At 46.4% G+C, this 23,236-nt stretch overlaps 1 protein-coding gene across 1 annotated transcript in view; it reads left to right on the top strand.

Annotated features, from left to right (window-relative positions):
- Positions 1 to 3,918: 3,918 nt before the first annotated feature.
- Positions 3,919 to 23,236, top strand: part of SAAL1 (serum amyloid A like 1) — a 38,752-nt gene continuing 19,434 nt past the window's right edge. Inside the window, exons 1-8 of the mRNA XM_038765356.1 lie at positions 3,919 to 4,203; positions 4,280 to 4,363; positions 12,508 to 12,621; positions 14,632 to 14,715; positions 17,144 to 17,223; positions 19,550 to 19,609; positions 19,946 to 20,061; positions 21,934 to 22,114. Coding sequence (XP_038621284.1) covers positions 3,919 to 4,203; positions 4,280 to 4,363; positions 12,508 to 12,621; positions 14,632 to 14,715; positions 17,144 to 17,223; positions 19,550 to 19,609; positions 19,946 to 20,061; positions 21,934 to 22,114 — 1,004 coding nt within the window. The remainder of the gene's footprint in view (positions 4,204 to 4,279; positions 4,364 to 12,507; positions 12,622 to 14,631; positions 14,716 to 17,143; positions 17,224 to 19,549; positions 19,610 to 19,945; positions 20,062 to 21,933; positions 22,115 to 23,236) is intronic.

Below are 23,236 nucleotides of genomic sequence, written 5' to 3'. Positions count from 1 at the left end.
GGGCTGACAGTCTTCATCCCCATTTTACAGATGAGGTAGCTGAGGCTCAGAGAAGCTAAGTGACTTGCCCAAGGTCACACAGCGGACATGCGGTGGAGCCGGGGCTCGAACCCATGACCTCTGACTCCAAAGCCTGCGCTCTTTCCACTGAGCCGCGCCGCTTCATGAATGAATGAATGAAATACCACTGATTGAGTGATTGATTGATTGTAAGCTCGTCTCTAAAGTGTAAACTCATTGTGGGCAGGGAATGTGTCTATTTATTGTTGTCCTGTACTCTCCCAAGGGCTTTGTCCAATGCTCTGCACACAGGAAATCTCAATAAATGTGGGCAACCTGCGCATCAGGCAAAAACTCCTCACCCTGGGCTTCCAGGCTGTCCATCACCTTGCCCCCTCCTACCTCACCTCCCTTCTCTCCTTCTCCAGCCCACCCCGTACCCTCCGCTCCTCCGCCGCTGATCTCCTCACCGTTAGGCCTCATTCTCGCCCGTCCCGCCATCGACCCCCGGCCCACGTCCTCCCCCGGGCCTGGAATGCCCCCAATCCCTCTGCCCATCCGCCAAGCTCGCTCTCTTCCTCCCTTCAAAACCCTACTGAGAGCTCACCTCCTCCAGGAAGCCTTCCCACACTCAGCCCCCTCTTTCCTCTCCCCCTCCCCCCTGCCCTACCTCCTTCCCCCCGCCACAGCACCTGTCTATATGTTTGGACAGATTTATTACTCTATTTATTTGACTTGTACATATTTACTGTTCTATTTATTTTGTTAATGATGTGCACCCAGCTTTACTTCTATTTATTCTGACGACTTGACACCTGTCCACATGTTTTGTCATCTGTCTCCCCCTTCTAGACTGTGAGCCCGCTGTTGGGTAGGGACCGGCTCTAGATGTTGCCGACTTGGACTTCCCAAGCGCTTAGTCCAGTGCTCTGCACACAGTGATCACGCTCAATAAATACAATTGAATGAAATGAATGAATGATGACTAAGTCCTCCTTTCCTCTTCCCCCTCTCACTTCTGCATCACCCTGACTTGCTCCCTTTGTTCTTCCCCCCATCCTAGCCCCACAGCACTTATACACATATCTGTCAGTTATTTATTCCCTTCAAGGCCCTACTGAGAGCTCACCTCCTCCAGGAGGCCTTCCCAGACTGAGCCCCTTCCTTCCTCTCCCCCTCATCCCCCTCTCCATCCCCCCCCACCTTACCTCCTTCTCTTCCCCACAGCACCTGTATATATGTATAGATGTTTGTACATATTTATTACTCTATTTATTTATTTATTTATTTTACCAGTACATATGTATTCTATTTATTTTATTTTGTTAATATGTTTGGTTTTGTTCTCTGTCTCCCCCTTTTAGACTGTGAGCCCACTGTTGGGTAGGGACTGTCTCTATATGTTGCCAACTTGTACTTCCCAAGCGCTTAGTCCAGTGCTCTGCACACAGTAAGCGCTCAATAAATACGATTGATTGATTGATTGATTTCTATAAATGTCTGTCTCCCCCTTTCTAGACTGTAAGCTCGTTGTGGGCAGGGAATGTGTCTCTTTATTGTTGTAGTGTACTCTCCCAAGCGCTTAGTCCAGTGTTCTGCACATAGTTAGTGCTCAATAAATACAACCCCCTCTAGGTTGTTAGCTCACTGTGGGCAGGAAATATGTCTGGTTACTGTTGTAATAATCATCATAATAATGGTATTTGTTAAGCACTTACTACGTGCCAAGCACTGTTCTAAGCACTGGGGTAGATACAGGATAATCAGGTTGTCCCATGAGGGGCCCACAGTCTCAATCCCCATTTTACAGATGAGGTCACTGAGGCCCAGAGAAGTTAAGAGACTTGCCCACAGTCACACGGCAGACAAGCGGCGGAGGCCGGATTAGAACCCACAGCCTCTGACTCCCAAACCCTGGCTCTTTCTGCTAAGCCACGCTGCTTCTCTCCCAAGGGCCGTGCACACAGTAAGTGCTCAAGAATAATAATAATAATGGTATTTGTTAAGCGCTTACTATGGGCCAAGCACTGTTCGAAGCGCTGGGCAATAAAAACGATGGAGTGATTGATTAAATGAATGAGGGAATGAGGGAGGGAGGGAAGGAACCAACGAAAAGATAAATAAATGAATGAATGAACGAATAAATGAACGAATGAATGAAGGAATGAATGACTAAATGAATCAATCAATCAATCGTATTTATTGAGCGCTTACTGTGTGCAGAGCAGTGGACTAAGCGCTTGGGAAGGACAAGTTGGCAACACATACAGACGGTCCCTACCCAACAGTGGGCTCACAATACGACTGAATGAATGAAGGAACGACTGAATGAACAAAGGAATGAATAAATGAACGAACGAATGAGCGAATGAATGAATGAATGAGGGAATGAATGAGTGAACGAATGAACGACTGAATGAATAAATGAACGAACGAATGAGCAAATGAACGAACGAATGAGCGAATGAATGAACGACTGAACGAATGAAAGAGCGAATGAATGATGAACGACTAAATGAATGAATGAACGACTGAATGAATGAACGACTGAATGAATGAACGACTGAATGAATAAATGAACGACAAAATGAATGAATGAACGAACGAATGAATAAATGAACGAACGAATGAGCGAATGAATGAATGAATGAACGAATGAAAGAACGACTGAATCATCATCATCAATCGTAGACTGAATGAATGAACGACTGAATGAATAAATGAACGAATGAATGAGCGAATGAATGAATGAACGACTAAATGAATGAATGAACGACTGAATGAATGAACGACTGAATGAATAAATGAACGACAAAATGAATAGATGAACGACTGAATGAATAAATGAACGACCGAATGAGCGAATGAGTGAATGAATGAACGAATGAAAAAACGACTGAATGAATGAACGACAGAATGAATAAATGAACGACTGAATGAATAAATGAACGACCGAATGAGCGAATGAATGAATGAACGAATGAAAAAACGACTGAATGAATGAACGACTGAATGAATAAATAAACGGACGAATGAGCGAATGAATGAATGAACGACTGAATGAACGAATGAATAAACAACTGAATGAATAAATGAACGAATGAATGAGCGAATGAACGAATGAACGACTAAATGAATGAATGAACGACTGAATGAACGAACGACTGAATGAATAAATGAACGACAAAATGAATAGATGAAACTGAATGAATACATGAACGACCGAATGAGCGAATGAATGAATGAATGAACGAATGAAAGAACGACTGAATGAATGAACGACTGAATGAATACATGAACGAATGAATGAACGACTGAATGAATGAACGACTGAATGAATGAACGACTGAATGAATGAACGACTGAATGAATAAATGAACGACTGAATGAATAAATGAACGAACGAATGAGCGAATCAATGAATGAATGAATGGACGAATGAAAGAACGACTGTATGAATGAACGACTGAATGAATGAACGAACGAATGAGCGAATCAATGAATGAATGAACGACTGAATGAATAAACGAGCGAATGAGCGAACGACTGAATGAACGACTGAATGAACGAATGAACGAATGAATGAATGAATGAACGAACGAACGAGTAAAGGAAGGAATGAATGAATGACTGAACGAACAAATGAACGACTGAATGAATAAATGAACGAATGCGCGAATGAATGAATGAACGACTGAACGAACGAACGAAGGAACGAATGAGTAAATGAAAGAATGAACGAATGACTGAGCGAACGAATGAACGACTGAATGAATAAATGAACGACCGAGTGAATAAATCAACGAACGAGCGACTGAATGAATGAACGACTGAACGAATGAACGAACGAGCGAATGAATGAATGACTGAACGAATAAATGGACGACTGAGCGAATGAATAAATGAAGGAATGACTGAATGAATAACGACGAACGAACGAATGGCCCCAGGCGCCCCTCCCCGCGATGGGGTCCCGGGGCTCCTCCGGGAGGGCGGGAGGCGGCAGGGGGCGCTGCTGGGGGAGGCCGGCTCCCGGGCCCCTCTAGCCCCGGCGGGAGGAGCCGAGGGGCGCCCCACTTCCGCTTCCGCTTTCGCCGCTTCCGGTGCCTTCGTCGCCTCAGACGGCTGAGGGACGGCCGGCCGGTCGGTCGTCCCGATGGACAGGAATCCATCGCCGCCGCCTTCGCGGTCGTCCCGGCGGTTGTCGGGCGCCGAGGAGGAGGAGGAGGAAGAGGAGGATGAAGAGGAAGAGGAGGAAGGCGGCGTGGAGGAGGAGGAGGGGGAGGGGGGCGGGGCCGGCGCCATCGGCCGCACCGTCTACAGCAAACGCTGGCTCTTCGGCGTCCTCACCGACCTCATCCAGGTGCCCCCCCCACCCCCCCTCGAATAGTAATAATAATAATGATAATAATAATAATAATCTTCTAGACCGTGAGCCCACTGTTGGGTAGGGACCGTCTCTATATGTTGCCAACTTGTCCTTCCCAAGCGCTTAGTGCAGTGCTCTGCACGCAGTAAGCGCTCAATAAACACGATTGATTGGATGATGGCCTTCGTAATGCCATAATGAATGAATGAATAATAATAATGGCATTTGTCTTTAGTCTTTTAGACCGTGAGCCCACTGTTGGGCAGGGACTGTCTCTATCTGTTGCCAATTTGTACTTCCCAAGCGCTTAGTACAGTGCTCTGCACACAGTAAGCGCTCAATAAATACGATTGAATGGATGATGGCCTTCATAATGCCATAATGAGTGAATTATGAATGAATGAATAATAATAATGGCATCTGTCTTTAGTCTTTTAGACTGTGAGCCCACTGTTGGGTAGGGACCGTCTCTGTATGTTGTCAGTTTGGACTTCCCAAGCGCTTAGTGCAGTGCTCTGCACACAGGAAGCGCTCAGTAAACACGATTGACTGGATGATGGCCTTCATAATGCCATAATGAATGAATTATAAGTGAATGAATAGTAATAATGGCATTTGTCTTTAGTCTTTTAGACTGTGAGCCCACTGTTGGGTAGGGACCGTCTCTAGACGTTGCCAACATGGACTTCCCAAGCGCTTAGTCCAGTGCTCTGCACGCAGTAAGCGCTCAGTAAACACGATTGAATGGATGATGGCCTTCATAATGCCATAATGAGTGAATTATGAATGAATGAATAATAATAATGGCATTTGTCTTTAGTCTTTTAGACTGTGAGCCCACTGTTGGGTAGGGACCGTCTCCATATGTTGCCAACTTGTACTTCCCAAGCGCTTAGTGCAGTGCTCTGCACACAGTAAGCGCTTAGTAAATACAATTGAATGGATGATGGCATTCATAATGCCATAATGAATGAATTATGAATGAATGAATAATAATAATGGCATCTGTCTTTAGTCTTTTAGACTGTGAGCCCACTGTTGGGTAGGGACCGTCTCCATATGTTGCCAACTTGTCCTTCCCAAGCGCTTAGTACAGTGCTCTGCACACAGTAAGCGCCCAGTAAATACGATTGAATGGATGATGGCATTCATAATGCCATAATGAGTGAGTTATGAATGAATGAATAATAATAATGGCATTTGTCTTTAGTCTTTTAGACTGTGAGCCCACTGTTGGGTAGGGACCGTCTCCAGACGTTGCCAACTTGTCCTTCCCAAGCGCTTAGCGCAGTGCTCTGCACGCAATAAGCGCTCAGTAAACACGATTGAATGGATGATGGCCTTCATAATGCCATAATGAGTGAATTAGGAATGAATGAATAATAATAATGGCATCTGTCTTTAGTCTTTTAGACAGTGAGCCCACTGTTGGGTAGGGACCGTCTCCATATGTTGCCAACTTGGACTTCCCAAGCGCTTAGTGCAGTGCTCTGCACACAGTAAGCGCTCAGTAAATACGATTGAATGGATGATGACATTCATAATGCCATAATGAATAAATTATGAATGAACGAATAATAATAATGGCATTTGTCTTTAGTCTTTTAGACTGTGAGCCCACTGTTGGGTAGGGGCCATCTCTATATGTTGCCAACTTGTACTTCCCAAGCGCTTAGTACAGGGCTCTGCACACAGTAAGCGCTCAATAAGTACAGTTGATGATGGTGATTTGTTAAGCGCTTACTCTGTGCAAAGCACTGTTCTAGGGACCATCTGTACATGTTGCCAACTTGTCCTCCCCAAGCGCTTAGTCCAGTGCTCTGTACGCAGTAAGCAGGATTGAATGGATGATGGCCTTCATAATGCCATAATGAATGAATTATGAATGAATGAATGAATAATAGTGATGGTATTTGTTAAGAGCTTACTCTGTGCAAAGCACTGTTCTAGGGACTGGCTGTACATGTTGCCAACTTGTACTTCCCAAGCGCTTAGTCCAGTGCTCTGCACAAAGTAAGCACTCAGTAAACACAGTTGAATGGATGATGGCATTCATTATGCCATAATGAATGAATTATGAATGAATGAATAATAATAATGGCATTTGTTAAGCGCTTACTCTGTGCAAAGCACTGTTCTGGGGACCATCTCTACATGTTGCCAACTTGGACTTCCCAAGCGCTTAGTCCAGTGCTCTGCACACAGTAAGCGCTCAGTAAACACGATTGAATGGATGGTGGCGTTCATAATGCCATAATGAGTGAATTATGAATGAATGAATAATAATAATGGTATTTGTTAAGTGCTTACTCTGTGCAAAGCACTGTTCTAGGGACCGTCTCTAGATGTTGCCAACTTGTCCTTCCCAAGCGCTTAGCCCAGTGCTCTGCACACAGTAAGCGCTCAGTAAACACGATTGAATGGATGATGGCCTTCATAATGCCATAATGAATGAATTATGAGTGAATGAATAATAATAATGGTATTTGTTAAGTGCTTACTCTGTACAAAGCACTGTTCTAGGGACTGTCTCTAGATGTTGCCAACTTGTACTTCCCAAGCGCTTAGTCCAGTGCTCTGCACGCAGTAAGTGCTCAGTAAACACGATTGAATGAATGATGCCAGAATGAATGAATTATGAATGAATGAATAATAATCATGGCATTTGTTAAGCGCTTACTCTGTGCAAAGCACTGTTCTAGGGACTGTCTCTAGATGTTGCCAACTTGTACTTCCCAAGCGCTTAGTCCAGTGCTCTTTGCACAGTAAGCGCTCAATAAATACGATTGAATGAATGAATTTAGACTGTGAGCCCACTGTTGGGTAGGGACCGTCTCTATATGTTGCCAACTTGGACTTCCCAAGCGCTTAGTCCAGTGCTCAGCACACAGTAAGCGCTCAATAAATACGATTGAATTAATGAATGAATGAATAAATACGATTGATTGGTTCTAAGCGCTGAGCACAGTTCTAAGCGCAGAGTGAATTAATTATTGCCATAATGGCGACCAATCAACCAATCAGTCGTATTTGTTGAGCACTTACTGTGTGCAGAGCACTGGACTAAGCGCTTGGGAAGTACAAGTTGGCAACGTATAGAGACGGTCCCTACCCAACAGTGGGCTCACAGTCTAGGAATAATAATAATAATAATGATGGCATTCGTTCATTCATCCAATCGTATTTATTGAGTGCCTACTGTGTGCAGAGCACTGGGCTAAGTGCTTTTTAATGACGGCATTTGTTAAGCGCTTACTATGTGCCTAGCACTGTTCTAAGCGCTGGGGGGATACAAGGTGATGAGGTTGTCCCATGTGGGGCTTGCAGTCATCATCCCCATTTTAATAATAATAATGATGGCATTTATTAAGCACTTACTACGTGCAAAGCACTGTTCTAAGCGCTGGGGGGATATAAGGTGATGAGGTTGCCCCGCTGGGGGCTCACCGTCATCATCCCCATTTTAATAATAGTAATGATGGCATTTATTAAGCGCTTACTACACGCAAAGCACTGTTCTAAGCTCTGGGGAGGTTACAGAGTGATCAGGTTGTTCCACAGGGGGGCTCACGGTTTTCATCCCCATTTTCCAGATGGGGGAACTGAGGCTCCGAGAAGTGAAGTGACTTACCCAAGGTCACACAGCAGACGTGTGGCGGACCCAGGATTCGAACCCATGACCTCTGACTCCCAAACCTGGGCTCTTTCCACTGAGCCATGCTGCTTCGTTAAGCGCTTACTAAGTGCAAAGCCCTGTTCTAAGCGCTGAGGGGAGGATACAAGGTGATCAGGTTGTCCCATGGGGGCCTCACAGTCTTCATCCCCATTTTCCAGATGAGGTCACTGAGGCCCAGAGAAGTGAAGTGACTTGCCCAAAGTCACACAGCTGACAAGTGGCAGAGATGGGATTTGAACCCATGGCCTCTGGCCTCTGGCTCTTTTCCACTGAGCCATGCTGCTTCTCTAATAATGGTATTTGTTAAGTGCTCACTATGTGCCAAGCACTGTTCTAAGTGCTAGGATAATAATAATAATAATGATAGCATTTATTAAGCGCTTACTGTGTGCAAAGCACTGTTCTAAGCGCTGGGGAGGATAGATACTCATAGTCTTCATCCCCCTTTTACAGATGAGGGAACTGAGGCACAGAGAATAATAATAATGGTGGTAGTATGTGTTAAGCGCTTACTATGTGCAAAGCACTGTTCTAAGCGCTGGGGAGGTACCAAGGTGATCAAGTTGTCCCACGGGGGGCTCACAGTCTTCATCCCCATTTTACAGATGAGGTAACTGAGGCCCAGAGAATAATAATAATGATCGTAGTATTGGTTAAGCGCTTACTATATGCAAAGCATTGCTCTAAGCGCTGGGGAGGTTACAAGGTGGTCAGGTGGTCCCCCGGGGTGCTCACAGTCTTCACCCCCATTTTACAGATGAGGTCACTGAGCTCAGCAATGATGGTAGTATGTATTAAGCACTTACGAAGTGCAAAGCATTGCCGTAAACGCTGGGGAGGTTACAAGGTGATCAGGTTGCCCCACGGGAGGCTCACAGTCTTCACCCCCATTTTACAGATGAGGTCACTGAGGGCCAGAGAATAATAATAATAATAATGATGGTAGTATGTGTTAAGTGCTTACTAAGTGGAAAGCATTGCCGTAAACGCTGGGGAGGTTACAAGGTGATCAGGTTGCCCCATGGGGGGCTCACAGTCTTCACCCCCATATTACAGATGCAGGTGGTCCCCCAGGATGCTCACAGTCTTTACCTCCATTTTACAGATGAGGTCACTGAGGGCCAGAGAATAATAATAATAATGATGGTAGTATGTATTAAGCGCTTACTATGTGCAAAGCATTGCCCTAAGCGCTGGGGAGGTTACAAGGTGCTCAGGTGGTCCCCTGGGGTGCTCACAGTCTTCACCCCCATTTTACAGATGAGGTCACTGAGGGCCAGAGAATAACAATAGTAATAATAATGTGCAAAGCATTGCCGTACGCGCTGGGGAGGTTACAAGGTGATCAGGTTGCCCCACGGGGGGCTCACAGTCTTCACCCCCATTTTACGGATGAGATAACTGAGGCACCGAGAAGTGAAGTGACTTCACCTCAAGGTCAGATGGGGGACGAGTGGCAGAGCCGGGACTGGAATCCAGGTGTTTCTGCCTCCTGGGCCTGTGCGCCGTCCATTAGGTCACGCTGCTTCCCTTTCTTCTATTTTTCTTGAGTACTAAGTAGAGTGCTCTGTGCGCAGTAAGCACTCAGTGAATACCATTGATAAATTGGCTCCAGTGAGCATGGATAAGTGTATCTTCACAACATATCTATCAATCAATCAATCGTATTTATTGAGCGCTTACTGTGTGCAGAGCACTGGACTTAAGCGCTTGGGAAGTACAGGTTGGCAACATATAGAGACGGTCCCTACCCAACAGTGGGCTCACAGTCTAAAAGGGGGAGACAGAGAACAAAACCAAACATACTAACGAAATAAAATAAATAGAATAGATATGTACAAGTAAAATAAATAAATAGAATAATAAATATGTACAAACATGTATACATATATACAGGTGCTGTGGGGAAGGGAAGGAGGTAAGATGGGGGGGATGGAGAGAGGGATGAGGGGGAGAGGAAGGAAGGAAGGAAGAAGCTGCTCTTCCTCTGCATCCAAACTATTACTACACACTGATCCACGGACTTACCATCTCCCTCCACCTCCTCTCTCTCCCCCCTGCAGCCCTTCCCAAGCGCTTAGTCCAGTGCTCTGCACACAGTAAGCGCTCAATAAATACGATTGATTGATTGATTGATTGACTTCCTTCATTGCTTCCAGGATCATTTTTCTAAAAAAGAGAAAACCATTCAATCCATCGCCCCCCCACTCCTCAAGAGTGTCCCATCCACCTCCACCTCAAACAGAAGCAGAGAAGCAGCGTGGCTCAGTGGAAAGAGCCCGGGCTTTGGAGTCAGAGGTCATGGGTTCGAATCCCGGCTCTGCCGCGTGTCTGCTGTGTGACCTGGGGCAAGGTCACTTCGCTTCTCGGAGCCTCAGTTCCCTCATCTGTAAAATGGGGGTGATGGCTGTGAGCCCCACGCAGGACAACCCGATCACCTTGTATCCCCCCCCGGCGCTTAGAACAGTGCTTTGCACATAGTAAGCGCTTAACAAATGCCATCATCATCATCAAATAGAAACTCCTTACCTTCGACTTTGAGGAATTCAACCAGGTTTTTCCCTCCTAGCTCATCTCATCATCATCATCATCATCAGTCGTATTTATTGAGCGCTTACTGCGTGCAGAACACTGTACTAAGCGCTTGGGAAGTACAAGTTGGCAACATATAGAGACAGTCCCTACCCAACAGTGGGCTCACAGTCTAGAAGGGGGAGACAAAACCAAACATACTACAAAATAGAATAGATATGTACAAGTAAAATAGAGTAATAAATATGTACAAACATATGTACATATATACAGGTGCTGTGGGGAAGGGAAGGAGGGAAGATGGGGAGGATGGAGAGGGGGACGAGGGGGAGAGAGAGGGGGGAGAGGGGGAAATCTCACTGATTTCCCACTACAATCCAGCCTTGTCTGATGCCTCTTAACGTCACCCTACCCACTGTCTCTCGATCTCGTCTCTCTTACTGCCGACCCCTCACATCCTACGTCTGGCCCTCCTCCTTCATATATGACAAACTCCCACTCTCCAACTTCAAAGCCCTGATACAACCCCATCTCCAAGAGGCCTTCCTTGGCTAATCCCTCTTTTCCCTTCTCCTTCTCCGTCAACTATACCCATGGTGGATCTGTACCCTTTGGGCACTTGATATTCACCCCACTTTCAGCCCCCTCCCACTCATGTAATCGATTTTAATGTCCCTCTCCCCCTCTGGACTCTAAGCTCCCTGTGGGCAAGAAACCTGTCCACCAACTCTGTTGTACTCTCCCAAGTGCTTAGTACGGTGCTCTGCACACAGTAAATGCTCAGCAAATACCACTGATTAAGGATTAAGTCCTTGTTCCCTTTCCCTCTTATCATCATCATCAATCGTATTTATTGAGCGCTTACTGTGTGCAGAGCACTGTACTAAGCGCTTGGGAAGTACAAATTGGCAACATATAGAGACAGTCCCTACCCAACAGTGGGCTCACAGTCTAAAAGGGCTCTTAGACTGAGCCCCATGAGAAGCAGCTTGGCTCAGTGGAAAAGAGCCCAGGCTTTGGAGTCAGGGGTCATGGGTTCAAATCCCATGTTGCCAGCTTGTACTTCCGAAGCGCTTAGTACAGTGCTCTGCACACAGTAAGCGCTCAGTAAATACGATTGAGTAAATGAATGAATCCCAACTCCGCCACTTGTCAGCTGGGTGACTTTGGGCAAGTCACTTCACTTCTCTGGGCCTCAGTTCCCTCGTCTGGAAAATGAGGATGAAGACTGCGAGCCCCCCGTGGGACAACCTGATCACCTTGTAACCTCCCCAGCGCTTAGAACAGGGCTTTGCACATAGTAAGCGCTTAATAAATGCCATTATTATTATTATTATGTGGAACGGGGTCTCTGTCCAATCTGCATGTCTTGGATTGAACTCAGGGCTTAGCATGTTGTTGGGCACCTAGTAAGCACTTAAATATCACCACAGTTAGAGTCTCTATGAAGGAGTTGACAGAGAGGGTTCCCCACTCTGGAGAAGCCTATTGTCCAATAACACAAAACCACAAACGTAAGGTTACAAAAAAAAGAAGCACAAACCAAGGTAGCAGAGATAGGCCAACACAAAACCACAAACGTAAGGTTACAGAAAAAAGAAGTGCAAGCCAAGGTATAGAACTTAAGCATAATTAACTGAAATATGGTCAAAATCTTTTGGGGCAGGTGGGGTGTCAGGTGGGAGGAGGTGTTTATGTGTATGTGCATGCGTAGCGGTATTCTTTTAAATGTCTTTCTCTAGACTTTTTCAAAATAAGCAGTGTATGCGTGCTAAAAAGTTTAAATGGGAAATTAGGAGACTTGCGTGCGTGGCAGTATTCTTTTAAATGTCTTTCTCTAGACTTTTTCAAAGTAAGCATTGTATGCGTGCTAAAAAGTTTAAATGGGAAGTTAGGAGACTTTCGTTCATCTTTTTCTTCCCTTTTGAAGGTGGTCAGTACAGAAAATGCCAAAGGCAACTCAGACGAAGAGGAGCAACGGGCGGAGCTCGACGAAGAAATGGAGAACGAAATTTGCAAAGTGTGGGACATGTCGATGGATGAGGTGCGGAGCCGATGACCTGTCGGAAACCTCGAGAGAGCGGCTGGGGGTGAAATTCCAGGAATTAGGTGGGATCCGGGGAATCTAGGATTCGAAATGGGTTTGGGGAGCCTACGTTCTTCCCTGGATGAATCCCATGGGACGAACATCTGGAAATCCTTGCAGGAAGCCAATCTTCATGAGAAAAAATCAGATCGTTTCCATTGGGGAACCACTCATGTGTTTTGGGAAAACTAGGTGAAGGGGAGGAGAAACCAGTTTATGGGGTCATTAGCAGTCTTCTAGACTGTGAGCCCGCTGTTGGGTGGGGACTGTCTCTATATGTTGCCAACGTGTACTTCCCAAGCGCTTAGTACAGTGCTCTGCACACAGTAAGCGCTCAATAAATACGATTGAATGAATGAATGAACTTTGGCTGTTATAGGGGTCCCCGGTCTTTTGGGCCGAGACACAGAGGACTAGGGGATCGCGTTCATGAGGGCCCGTCCTTCTCTCCCATATCCACTGCAGGCCATTTAGGCGAGGAGGCTTTAACGCTCCTTCTCCTTCCTATGGTTGCCGTGCTTCGGCCTGGTTACGGGGCTCTTGAACCTCCTCGTGGACAGAGATTGTGCCTGCTAACTTGGTTGTGTTGCCTTCCCGAAGGGTTTAGTACAATGCCGTGTGAACAGTAAGCGCCCAATAAATAGCACAGATGGATGGATGGCGGCGGCACTAAAGAGCGGCCGGCAATACGAGCCCCAGCACGTTGGATCCAGCGTGTAGCGTGGCTTAGCGGAAAGATCCCGGGCTTGGGAGTCAGAAAGTCATGGATTCTAATCCCGGCTCTGCCACTTGTCCCCTGTGTGACTTGGGGCAAGTCACTTCACTTCTCTGTGCCTCAGTTACCTCATCTGGGAAATGGCGATTAAGACTGCGAGCCCCATGTGGGACGACCTAATTACCTTGTATCTACCCCAGCGCTTAGAACAGGGCTTGGCACATAGTAAGCGCTTAACAAATACCAGCGTGATGATACTGCTGGAAGACCAGCAGTCTTCTAGACTGTGAGCCCGTTATTGGGTAGAGTCCGTCTCTATATGTTGCCAACTTGTAATAATAATAATAATAATAATAATAATAATAATAATAATAATGATAGCATTTATTAAGCACTTACTGTGTGCAAAGCACTGTTGTACTTCCCAAGCGCTTAGTACAGTGCTCTGCACACAGTAAGCGCTCAATAAATACGATTGAATGAATGGATGATGATGATGTAGAGAAGCGGCGTAGCCTAGAAGCTAGAGCACCGTCCTGGGAGTCAGAAGGACCTGGGTTCTAATTCTGACTCTGCCACTTTGCTGCTGTGTGACCCTGGACAAGTCACTTCATTTCCCTGAGCCTCAGTTAGCTCATCTGTACAATGACTGTGAGCCTCATATGGCTCAAGCGCTTAGTACAGTGCTTTGCACACAGCACTCAATCAGTACAATTGAATGAATATGGAATAGGGACTGTGTCCAACTCAGTTATCTTGTCTCTACCCCAGTGCTTAGTACAGCGCCTGGCACAAATTCATTCATTCATTCAATCGTATTGAGCGCTTACTGTGTGCAGAGCACTGTACTAAGTGCTTGGGAAGTACAAGTTGGCAACATATAGAGACGGTCCCTACCCAAAAACAGGCTCACAGTCTAGAAGGGGGAAACAAGACAAAACAAAACGTGAACAGGTGTCAAGTATTCAGAAAAACAGAATTAAAGTTAAATGCACATAATTAACAAAATAAATAGAATAGTAAATATGCACAAGGCACATAGTAAGTGCCTAACAAATACCGTAAAAAAAGAGAGAGCACGAGGGGCATTTGGACCAAAGCCGCGGGCAGGAACCCCATCGCCAGCTGGAGAACGTCAGATGACTAAAATTTGGGTTTTAGTTTATTAAATTCGGGCCAGACAGGTGATGCTTCTCCGTGTCTGGAGCCCCGTTTGGATCAATCCCTGAGAGTTGCATTTTTTGTCATTCTAGGATGTAGCTTTATTCCTCCAGGAGTTCAAAGCCCCAGATATCTTTTTGGGAGTCCTGGCCAAGTCCAAGTGTCCTCGACTAACCGTAAGTGATAAAATTTCTAAGCATTTCTCAAAAATCATTCTCTAGGCGCCGAGGGGGCTGGATAGTTTTTGACGTAGCTAAACATGGTTTGGTTTACTTATTGGCCGACCATCTGCACCTTAGTTTAACTTCAAGCAGGCGGAGAAGGTGATAATTAGGAGGCATCTATTAAGCCTTAAGGTTGTAGTTTCACATCTAATCAATCAATCAATCGTATTTATTGAGCGCTTACTGTGTGCAGAGCACTGTACTAAGCGCTTGGGAAGTACAAGTTGGCAACATATAGAGACGGTCCCTACCCACCAGTGGGCTCACAGTCTAAAAGGGGGAGACAGAGAACAAAACCAAACATACTAACAAAATAAAATAAATAGAATAGATATGTACAAGTAAAATCTAATGAATCTGGCACTTTTTCGCTCATCAGGAGTCATTGCCGGAGGAAGTTGTACAGGCAGAAAATATTTCTAGGATCAAAAACGATGTAGGTCCGTGCGTCAGTGTCTCATGGGATTATCATCATCATCAATCATATTTATTGAGTGCTTACTATGTGCAGAGCACTGTACTAAGCGCTTGGGAAGTACAAATTGGCGACATATAGAGACAGTCCCTACCCACCAGTGGGCTCACAGTCTAAAAGACTTATGAGCTAAAGACTTAAGACTTATGAGAGGAAGGTTCTTAGAAAGTTTGCCCCTAATCATGACATTGATCGTCAAGGAAGACATTCTTCCTGGAATGTCTTTTGGTGGCAGAATCAGGGGTAGGATACCAGGCTGACTGACATTGGGAAGGCCCACGTGGGCCATCGGCCTTTAGAAAAATAAGAAATATTCTAATTTAGTTCAAATCCCGGCTCTGCCAGCTGTGTGACTTTGGGCAAGTCACTTCACTTCTCTGTGCCAGTTCCCTCATCTGTAAAATGGGGATTAAAACTGTGAGCCCCCCCGTGGGACAACCTGATCACCTTGTAACCTCCCCAGAGCTTAGAACAGTGCTTTGCACATGGTAAGCGCTTAACAAAAACCATTATTATTATTATTATTAAACATTTTCTTTTGGCATAAAAAATCTCCACCTTCATTTACCGGGCAAGCAAGGACTGGTTCATCGAGCAGATCGATTGACTCTTGTTGCAGGATTCAAATTCCCCCTCCTCCCCCTCTCCATCCCCCCGGCCTTACCTCCTTCCCTTCCCCACAGCACCTGCATATATGTATATATGTTTGTATGTGTTTATTATTCTATTTATTTTACTTGTACGTATTCTGTTTATTTTTTTAATATGTTTTGTTGTTGTCTGTCTCCCCCTTCTAGACTGAGAGCCCACTGTTGGGTAGGGACCGTCTCTAGATGTTGCCAACTTGTACTTCCCAAGCGCTTAGTGCAGTGCTCTGCACACAGTAAGCACTCAATAATTACGATTGAATGAATGAATGAAATTCAGGGTCAGTAGTATTGTAGGAGCCCCCTGCCCCTACCAAAAGACTGACTCTTTTCCTTAGGAATTTATAGGAGCCACTATCTCAGAGTCCATGGGGTGTACCTGTGATTTTTCGACAACCTAAAACTCTTTTACTCTATTTATTTATTTATTTAATTTATTTGTCCATATCTATTCTATTTATTTTATTTTGTTAGTAAGTTTGGTTTTGTTCTCTGTCTCCCCCCTTTTAGACTGTGAGCCCACTGTTGGGTAGGGACTGTCTCTATATGTTGCCAATTTGTACTTCCCAAGCGCTTAGTCCAGTGCTCTGCACATAGTAAGCGCTCAATAAATACGACTGATGATGATGATGATAAAACTGGGGACGTGAGTCTGAAGGCGATTCAGATTTAAAGCAAGCGTCACAGGAACCGAACCCAAACTCGGGAGATGGGGGGTAAAATTGCAGCCGGCCCGTCTCCTCTTTTAGACTGTGAGCCCACTGTTGGGTAGGGACTGTCTCTATATGTTGCCAATTTGTACTTCCCAAGTGCTTAGTACAGTGCTCTGCACATAGTAAGCGCTCAATAAATACGATTGGTGATGATGGTAGGGCAGGGAGGTTGTGCGTAGGTGTGTGAGCTTCCACGGGTGTGTAGTGTCCGTGATCATGACCTCCCGTGTGGGAGGTGCCAACTTGTACTTCCCAAGCGCTTATACTTTGTAACCTCCCCAGCGCCTAGAACAGTGCTCTGCACACAGTAAGCGCTCAATAAATGCGATTGATTGATTGATTGATTGCACCACGAGGGCCAGTTGTTTCAAGACGTGTTTGAGGGGAGGGTTAACCGCGATCAGGCTCAGAGGCTGGCCAGCGTTTGGCAGAGGTAAAGAACGGTCAAGAAATTCCCGGCGTTTGGCGGCATCATTAATCCCGAGGGTTCATTTTCCGGCTTTGCCCGATTTTGCCGTTTGGTAATCTCCGGTTTTATTTGGCAGGAAATCTGCGTGGGGATTTTGGGTAATATGGCCTGTTTCCAGGAGATATGCGTGGCGATAAGTAACGACGAGAACCTCGGGTAAGTCAGCGTGTTGAGGGAATCCTTTCTTTCTTAACCAGTCGGTCAGTGGAGTTTAGTGTGTGCAGAGCACCGTGCTAAGCACTTGGGAGAGTAAGCTCGTTGTGGGCAGGGGATATGTTTATTGTTATGGAGAAGCAGCGTGGCTCGGTGGAACGAGCCCGGGCTTTGGAGTCAGAGGTCATGGGTTCGAATCCCGACCCCGCCACGTGTCCGCTGTGTGACCTTGGGCACTTAACTCCTCTGAGCCTCAGTTCCCTCATCTGTAAAATGGGGATTAAGACTGTGAGCCCCGCGTGGGACAGCTTGATCACCTTGTATTCCCCCTCAGCGCTTGGAACAGTGCTCTGCACATAGTAAGCGCTTAACAAATGCCATTATTATTATTATTATTATACTCTCCCAAGTGCTTAATACAGTGCTTTGCTCATGACGCTCCATTCATTCATTCATTCAGTCGTATTTATTGAGCACTTACTGTGTGCAGAGCACTGTACTAAGCGCTTGGGAAGTACAAGTTGGCAACATATAGAGACGGTCTCTACCCAACAGTGGGCTCGCAGTCTAGAAATGAATATGAGTGAATGAATGAATGCACTAAAACAGTTGGTTGGCTCATTCCCTGCCCACAACGAGCTTCAGTCTAGAGGTGGAGACAGGCTTGAATATAAATAAATCAATTCTAGATATGTACATAAGTTTTATGAGAAGCATTGTGGCTCAGTGGAAAGAGCCTGCTCTGTGGAGTCAGAGGTCGTGGGTTCAAATCCCGGCTCCGCCAGTTGTCAGCTGTGTGACTTTGGGCAAGTCACTTCACTTCTCTGGGCCTCAGTTCCCTCATCTGTAAAATGGGGATTAAGACTGTGAGCCCCCAGTGGGACAACCCGATCATCCTGTAACCTCCCCAGCACTTAGAACAGTGCTTTGCACATAGTAAGTGCTTAATAAATGCCATCATTGTGGGGCTGGGGTTGGAGTTTCTAACAAATTCATTCATTCAATCGTATTTATTGAATTCAATCGTATTTATTGAGCGCTTACTGTGTGCAGAGCACTGTGCTAAGCACTTGGGAAGTACAAGTTGGCAACATATAGAGACGGTCCCTACCCAACAGCGGGCTCACAGTCTAGAAATGCCCAAAGGTGACAGGTCTAAATATAGTCTAGAGTATTTATTGAGCCTTTACTCTGCGCAGAGCACTGTACTGAGTGCTTGGGGAAGTACAGTAGAGTTCGTAGGCTTGATCCCTGCCCTCAAAGAGCTTGAGAAGCAGCGTGGCTCAGCGGAAAGAGCCCGGGCTTGGGAGTCAGAGGTCATGGGTTCAAATCCCGGCTCCACCAACTGTCAGCTGTGTGATCTTGGGCAAGTCACTGAGCTTCTCTGTGCCTCAGTTACCTTGTCTGTAAAATGGGGATTAAGACAGTGAGCCCCACGTAGGACAACCTGATCACCTTGTATCCTCCCCAGCGCTTAGAACAGTGCTTTGCACATAGTAAGTGCTTAACAAATGCCATATTATTATTATTATCATTATTATCATCATCATTATTATTATTATTATTATTACAGTCAAGCTGGGGAGACCAGCACTAAAGCAGATTAGGGGTCCAGAGGAAATAAAGGGATGTATATGTGCCGTGGGAGGGGTAGATACCCAACTGCTTAAGGGGCAAGGCCTCAAGTACAAGGGGAAGGCATGAGATTAATCAGGGAAAGCTTCCTAGAGGAGTTGTGATTTGGGGTTGTACTCTGAAGGTGGGGAGAGGGGTGGTCTGCCAGTCTGAAGGGGGAGGGAGTACCAGGGGGTCATGAGCAATGGTCAACGGTAAGGCTGATAATAATAATAAAGATGGCATTTATTAAGCATTTACTATGTGCAAAGCACTGTTCTAAGCACTGGGGAGGTTACAAGGTGATCAGGTTGTCCCATGGGGGGCTCACAGTCATAATCCCCATTTTACTGAACAGCGCATAAGTTGGTCAGCATTCACTTCTGCCCCTTTCAGCCCCAATATACCAGCTTTCCTTCCTTTAAAGAAAGCCAGGGCTTTGAGGGGACGTGAGGGAGGCCAAGAACTGTAGTAGATGCCCTTCACCCTTGGCAGGGGTGTTCAGGCAGTGCTGGGGGCATTGGTAGAGGGGGAGGCCTGTCCTCACTGCCCACGTGATCCCGAACAGGACATCTCAGTTCGAGGGTGTGAATCCGGGCTGTCTTTAATCACATCAAGGGATCTTATTTAAAGTAAAGCTTTTGTCTCCCGTGAAAAACGTCACTTTTGGAAACTGGAAGTGAAGATCATGTGAGTGTTGGGTTTTTCTTTTTAGGCAGGTGTTGTTGCACTGTTTATGCGATTCGGACGCTCCCACTCTGCTAGAAACCAACAGGTAAGCATTTGAATTTGCTGTTTCCCCCCCCCCACTTTGAATTGGGAATTTAGGAAATGAGCTAATTATGTACGGGAGAAAGCTTGTGTTGACTCACCTTTCATTTATCCGATTTAAATTGTGACCGTTGATGATGATGATTTTGATAGGTAAGCATTTGAATTTGCTGTTTCGGGCCTTCCCCCCCCCCCCCCCCCACTTTGAATTGGGAATTTAGGAAATGAGCTAATTATGTACGGGAGAAAGCTTGTGTTGACTCACCTTTCATTTATCCGATTTAAACTGTGACGGTTGATGATGATGATTATGATTGTGGCATTCACATTTCCCGTGGAGGTTGCTGCTGACCTGCCTCTCCCAGCCGGAAGTGGCCAGTGTCTGGGTTGAAAGAATCCGGGAGCACCCGTCCGTCTTCGTTAGCGTCTGCTTCATCATGTCCAGCTCTACCAATGGTAGGTCTTCCAAGCGATCTGGGCAATTTCCACTACTTAAGCAACCAGCTGGGCAGCTGGAAAGTTTGGAAACACCATCCATCTCCAGGCTGAGGAGAAACAGGAAAACGCCTCTCCCCAGGGGGGTAAAATATCCCAGTGATGGAGTTTAAAAAAAAAATAATGGTATTTATTAAGCGCTTACTCTGCCAGGCACGGTTCTAAACGCTGGGGTAGATACAAGCTAAGCGGGTTGGACGCAGGCCAAGGTCCCCGTGGGGCTCACAGTCTTAATCCCCATTTTTCAGGTGGGGTAACTGAGTCGCAGAGAAGGGAAGTGACTTGCCAAAGGTCACACGGCGGACACGTGGTGGAACCAGGATTAGAACCCAGGTCCTTTTAATTCCCAGGCCCGTGCTCAGTCTGTTGGAATCTGCGTGGGAAGATTTGGTGGGAAGCAGCCTAGCCTCCGTTCCTGGACTGTCCCATGATTTGGTTGGAATCTGCGTGGGAAGATTTGGTGGGAAGCAGCCTAGCCTCCGCTCCTGGCTCCGCCACTTGTCTGCTGGGTGACCGTGGGCGAATCGCTTCACTTCTCTGGGCCTCAGTTGCCTCGTCCATAAAATGGGGATTAAATCCTCCTCCCTCCGACTTAGGCTGTGAGCCCCATTTGGGACGGGGACCTGGTTATCTTGTGCCTCCATAGTAAGCGCAGAGCACGTAGTAAGCGCTTAGCAAGTACCAGTCTGTCTGCCTCAATCTTGACTGTAAGCCCATTGTGGGCTGGGAATGTAACTGTTTATTATCGGTTTGTATTCTCATTCATTCAATCGTATTTATTGAGCGCTTACTGTGTGCAGAGCACTGGACTAGGGCTGAGTACAGTGCTGTGCACCCAGTAAGCACTCAGTAAATATGGGACAACCGGATCACTTTGTAACCTCCCCAGCGCTTAGAACAGTGCTTTGCACATAGTAAGTGCTACATATTTACTATTCTATTTATTTTATTTTGTTAATATGTTTTGTTTTGTTGTCTGTCTTCCCCTTCTAGACTGTGAGTCCGCTGTTGGGTAGGGACCATCTCTATATGGTGCCAACTTGTACTTCCCAAGCGCTTACACTTTGTAACCTCCCCAGTGCTTAGAACAGTGCTTTGCACATAGTAAGTGCTACATATTTACTATTCTATCTATTTTATTTATACGTTTTGTTGTCTGTCTCCCCCTTCTAGACTGTGAGCCTGCTGTTGGGTAGGGACCGTCTCTATATGGTGCCAACTTATACTTCCCAAGCGCTTAGTACAGTGCTCTGCACACAGGAAGCGCTCAATAAATACGATTGAAAGAACGAATGATTGATTGAATGAATAAAAAGCAAAAATCCTGATCCAGAAATGTATTTTGGGGGACATTGAAATTTTTTTTTGAATGGTATTTGTTAGGAACTTACAAAGTGTCATACATTGTTCTAAGTGCTGGAATTGGTGCAAGTTAATTAGGTCAGACACAGTCCCCATTCTAATAATAATAATAATAATAATGTTGATGTTTGTTAAGCGCTTCCTATTTGCCAGGCACTGTACTAAGTGCTGAGGTGGATACAACCAAATCGGGTTGGACACTGTCCCTGTCCCATGTGGGGCTCACGGTCTCAATCCCTATTTTACAGATGAGGGAACTGAGGTATACAGTGCTCTGCACGTAGTAAGCGCTCAATAAATGCGACTGATGATACAGAAGTGCAGCGATTTGCCCAGGGTCACACAGCAGGCGAGTGGAGGAGCCGGGATTAAAACCATGGTCTTTCCAGTAGGCCACGAGGCCTCTCCTCTTGCGTCCCTGCGGCAGTTGGGCCGTGTTTGAAAATGGCGATGTGGGCCGTTCTTTTGCAGTCGACCTGCTGGTGAAGGTGGGTGAAGTGGTGGATAAGCTGTTCGACCTGGACGAGAAGCTCATGTTGGACTGGATCAGAAACGGGGACGCCCAGCCCCCCGACCAGTCCGCGGGGGATGCCGAAGAGCCCCCGGTCTTTAAAATCGTGCCTTGCGTACTCGAAGCCGCAAAGCAAATTCGGTAGGTAAGCCTCTCGGTGAGATTTTGGGCCCACCTACCTTCACGTCCGTCTCTAGACCGAAACTCGTTGCGGGCGGGGAATATGTCTGTTTATTGTTCTGTTGTCCTCTCCGAATCGCTTAGTACAGCGTTCTGGGCACAGTCAGTGCTCAGTAAATATGATGGACGTAAAAGGCAGGTGAGCCGTGGTAATAATGTTGCCAACTTGTACTTCCCAAGCGCTTAGTACAGCGCTCTGCACACAGTAAGCGCTCAATAAATACGGTTGATGATGATTGATGGTAATAATGATGATAATGGTGGTCTACGTTAAGCGCTTATTGTGTGCCAGGCACCGTACAAAGCTCTGGCGGGGGATACAGGCAGATTGGGTCGGACGCGGTCCCCGTCCCACGTGGGACTCGCAGTCTCAATCCCCGTTTTACAGATGAAGGAACTGAGGCCCAGAGAAGTGAAGGGACTCTCCCAAGGCCACACAGCCGGCAGGTGGTAGAGCTGGGATTAGAACCCGCGACCTTGTGGCTCCCAGGCCCATATTGGATCTCCCTTTGGACCCGGTGAATTCATTCAATCAATCGTATTTACTGAGCGCTTACTGTGGGCCGAGCACTGTACTGAGCGCTTGGGAAGTACAATTCAGCGATAAAGAGAGACCGTTGGTCCGCCCGTTTCCTTTTCTGTTTCAAACTTTCATTATTCTTTACTAAAAAGGGTTCGTTCCCGAGAGAAAGGGCCGTGCTCTTGGGGTTCGTCTTTCTAGCCTGGGTCATTCATTCATTCGTTCATTCAGTCGTATCGAGCGCTTACTGTGTGCAGAGACTGTACTAAGCGCTTGGGAAGTACTAGTTGGCAACCTATAGAGACGGTCCCTACCCACCAGTGGGCTCACAGTCTAGAAACTGTGTGACCCCGGGCTTATTACGAGAGGGGGGAGGCGCAGGAAGAGCAGGGAATGGGGGTGGGTTGTTAAGACCCAGGCCAGGATACTCGCAGGTCGCTCGAGGTCGTCACTAGTTGTCAATAGAGAAGCAGCGTGGCTCAGTGGAAAGAGCCCGGGCTTTGGAGTCAGAGGTCATGGGTTCAAATCCCGGCTCTGCCAACTGTCAGCTGGGTGACTTTGGG

This window comes from Tachyglossus aculeatus, chromosome 22 (assembly GCF_015852505.1).
Source record: "Tachyglossus aculeatus isolate mTacAcu1 chromosome 22, mTacAcu1.pri, whole genome shotgun sequence".
NCBI classification, from domain to species: Eukaryota; Metazoa; Chordata; class Mammalia; order Monotremata; family Tachyglossidae; genus Tachyglossus; species Tachyglossus aculeatus.
This window is presented reverse-complemented; position numbering and strand designations above follow the sequence as displayed.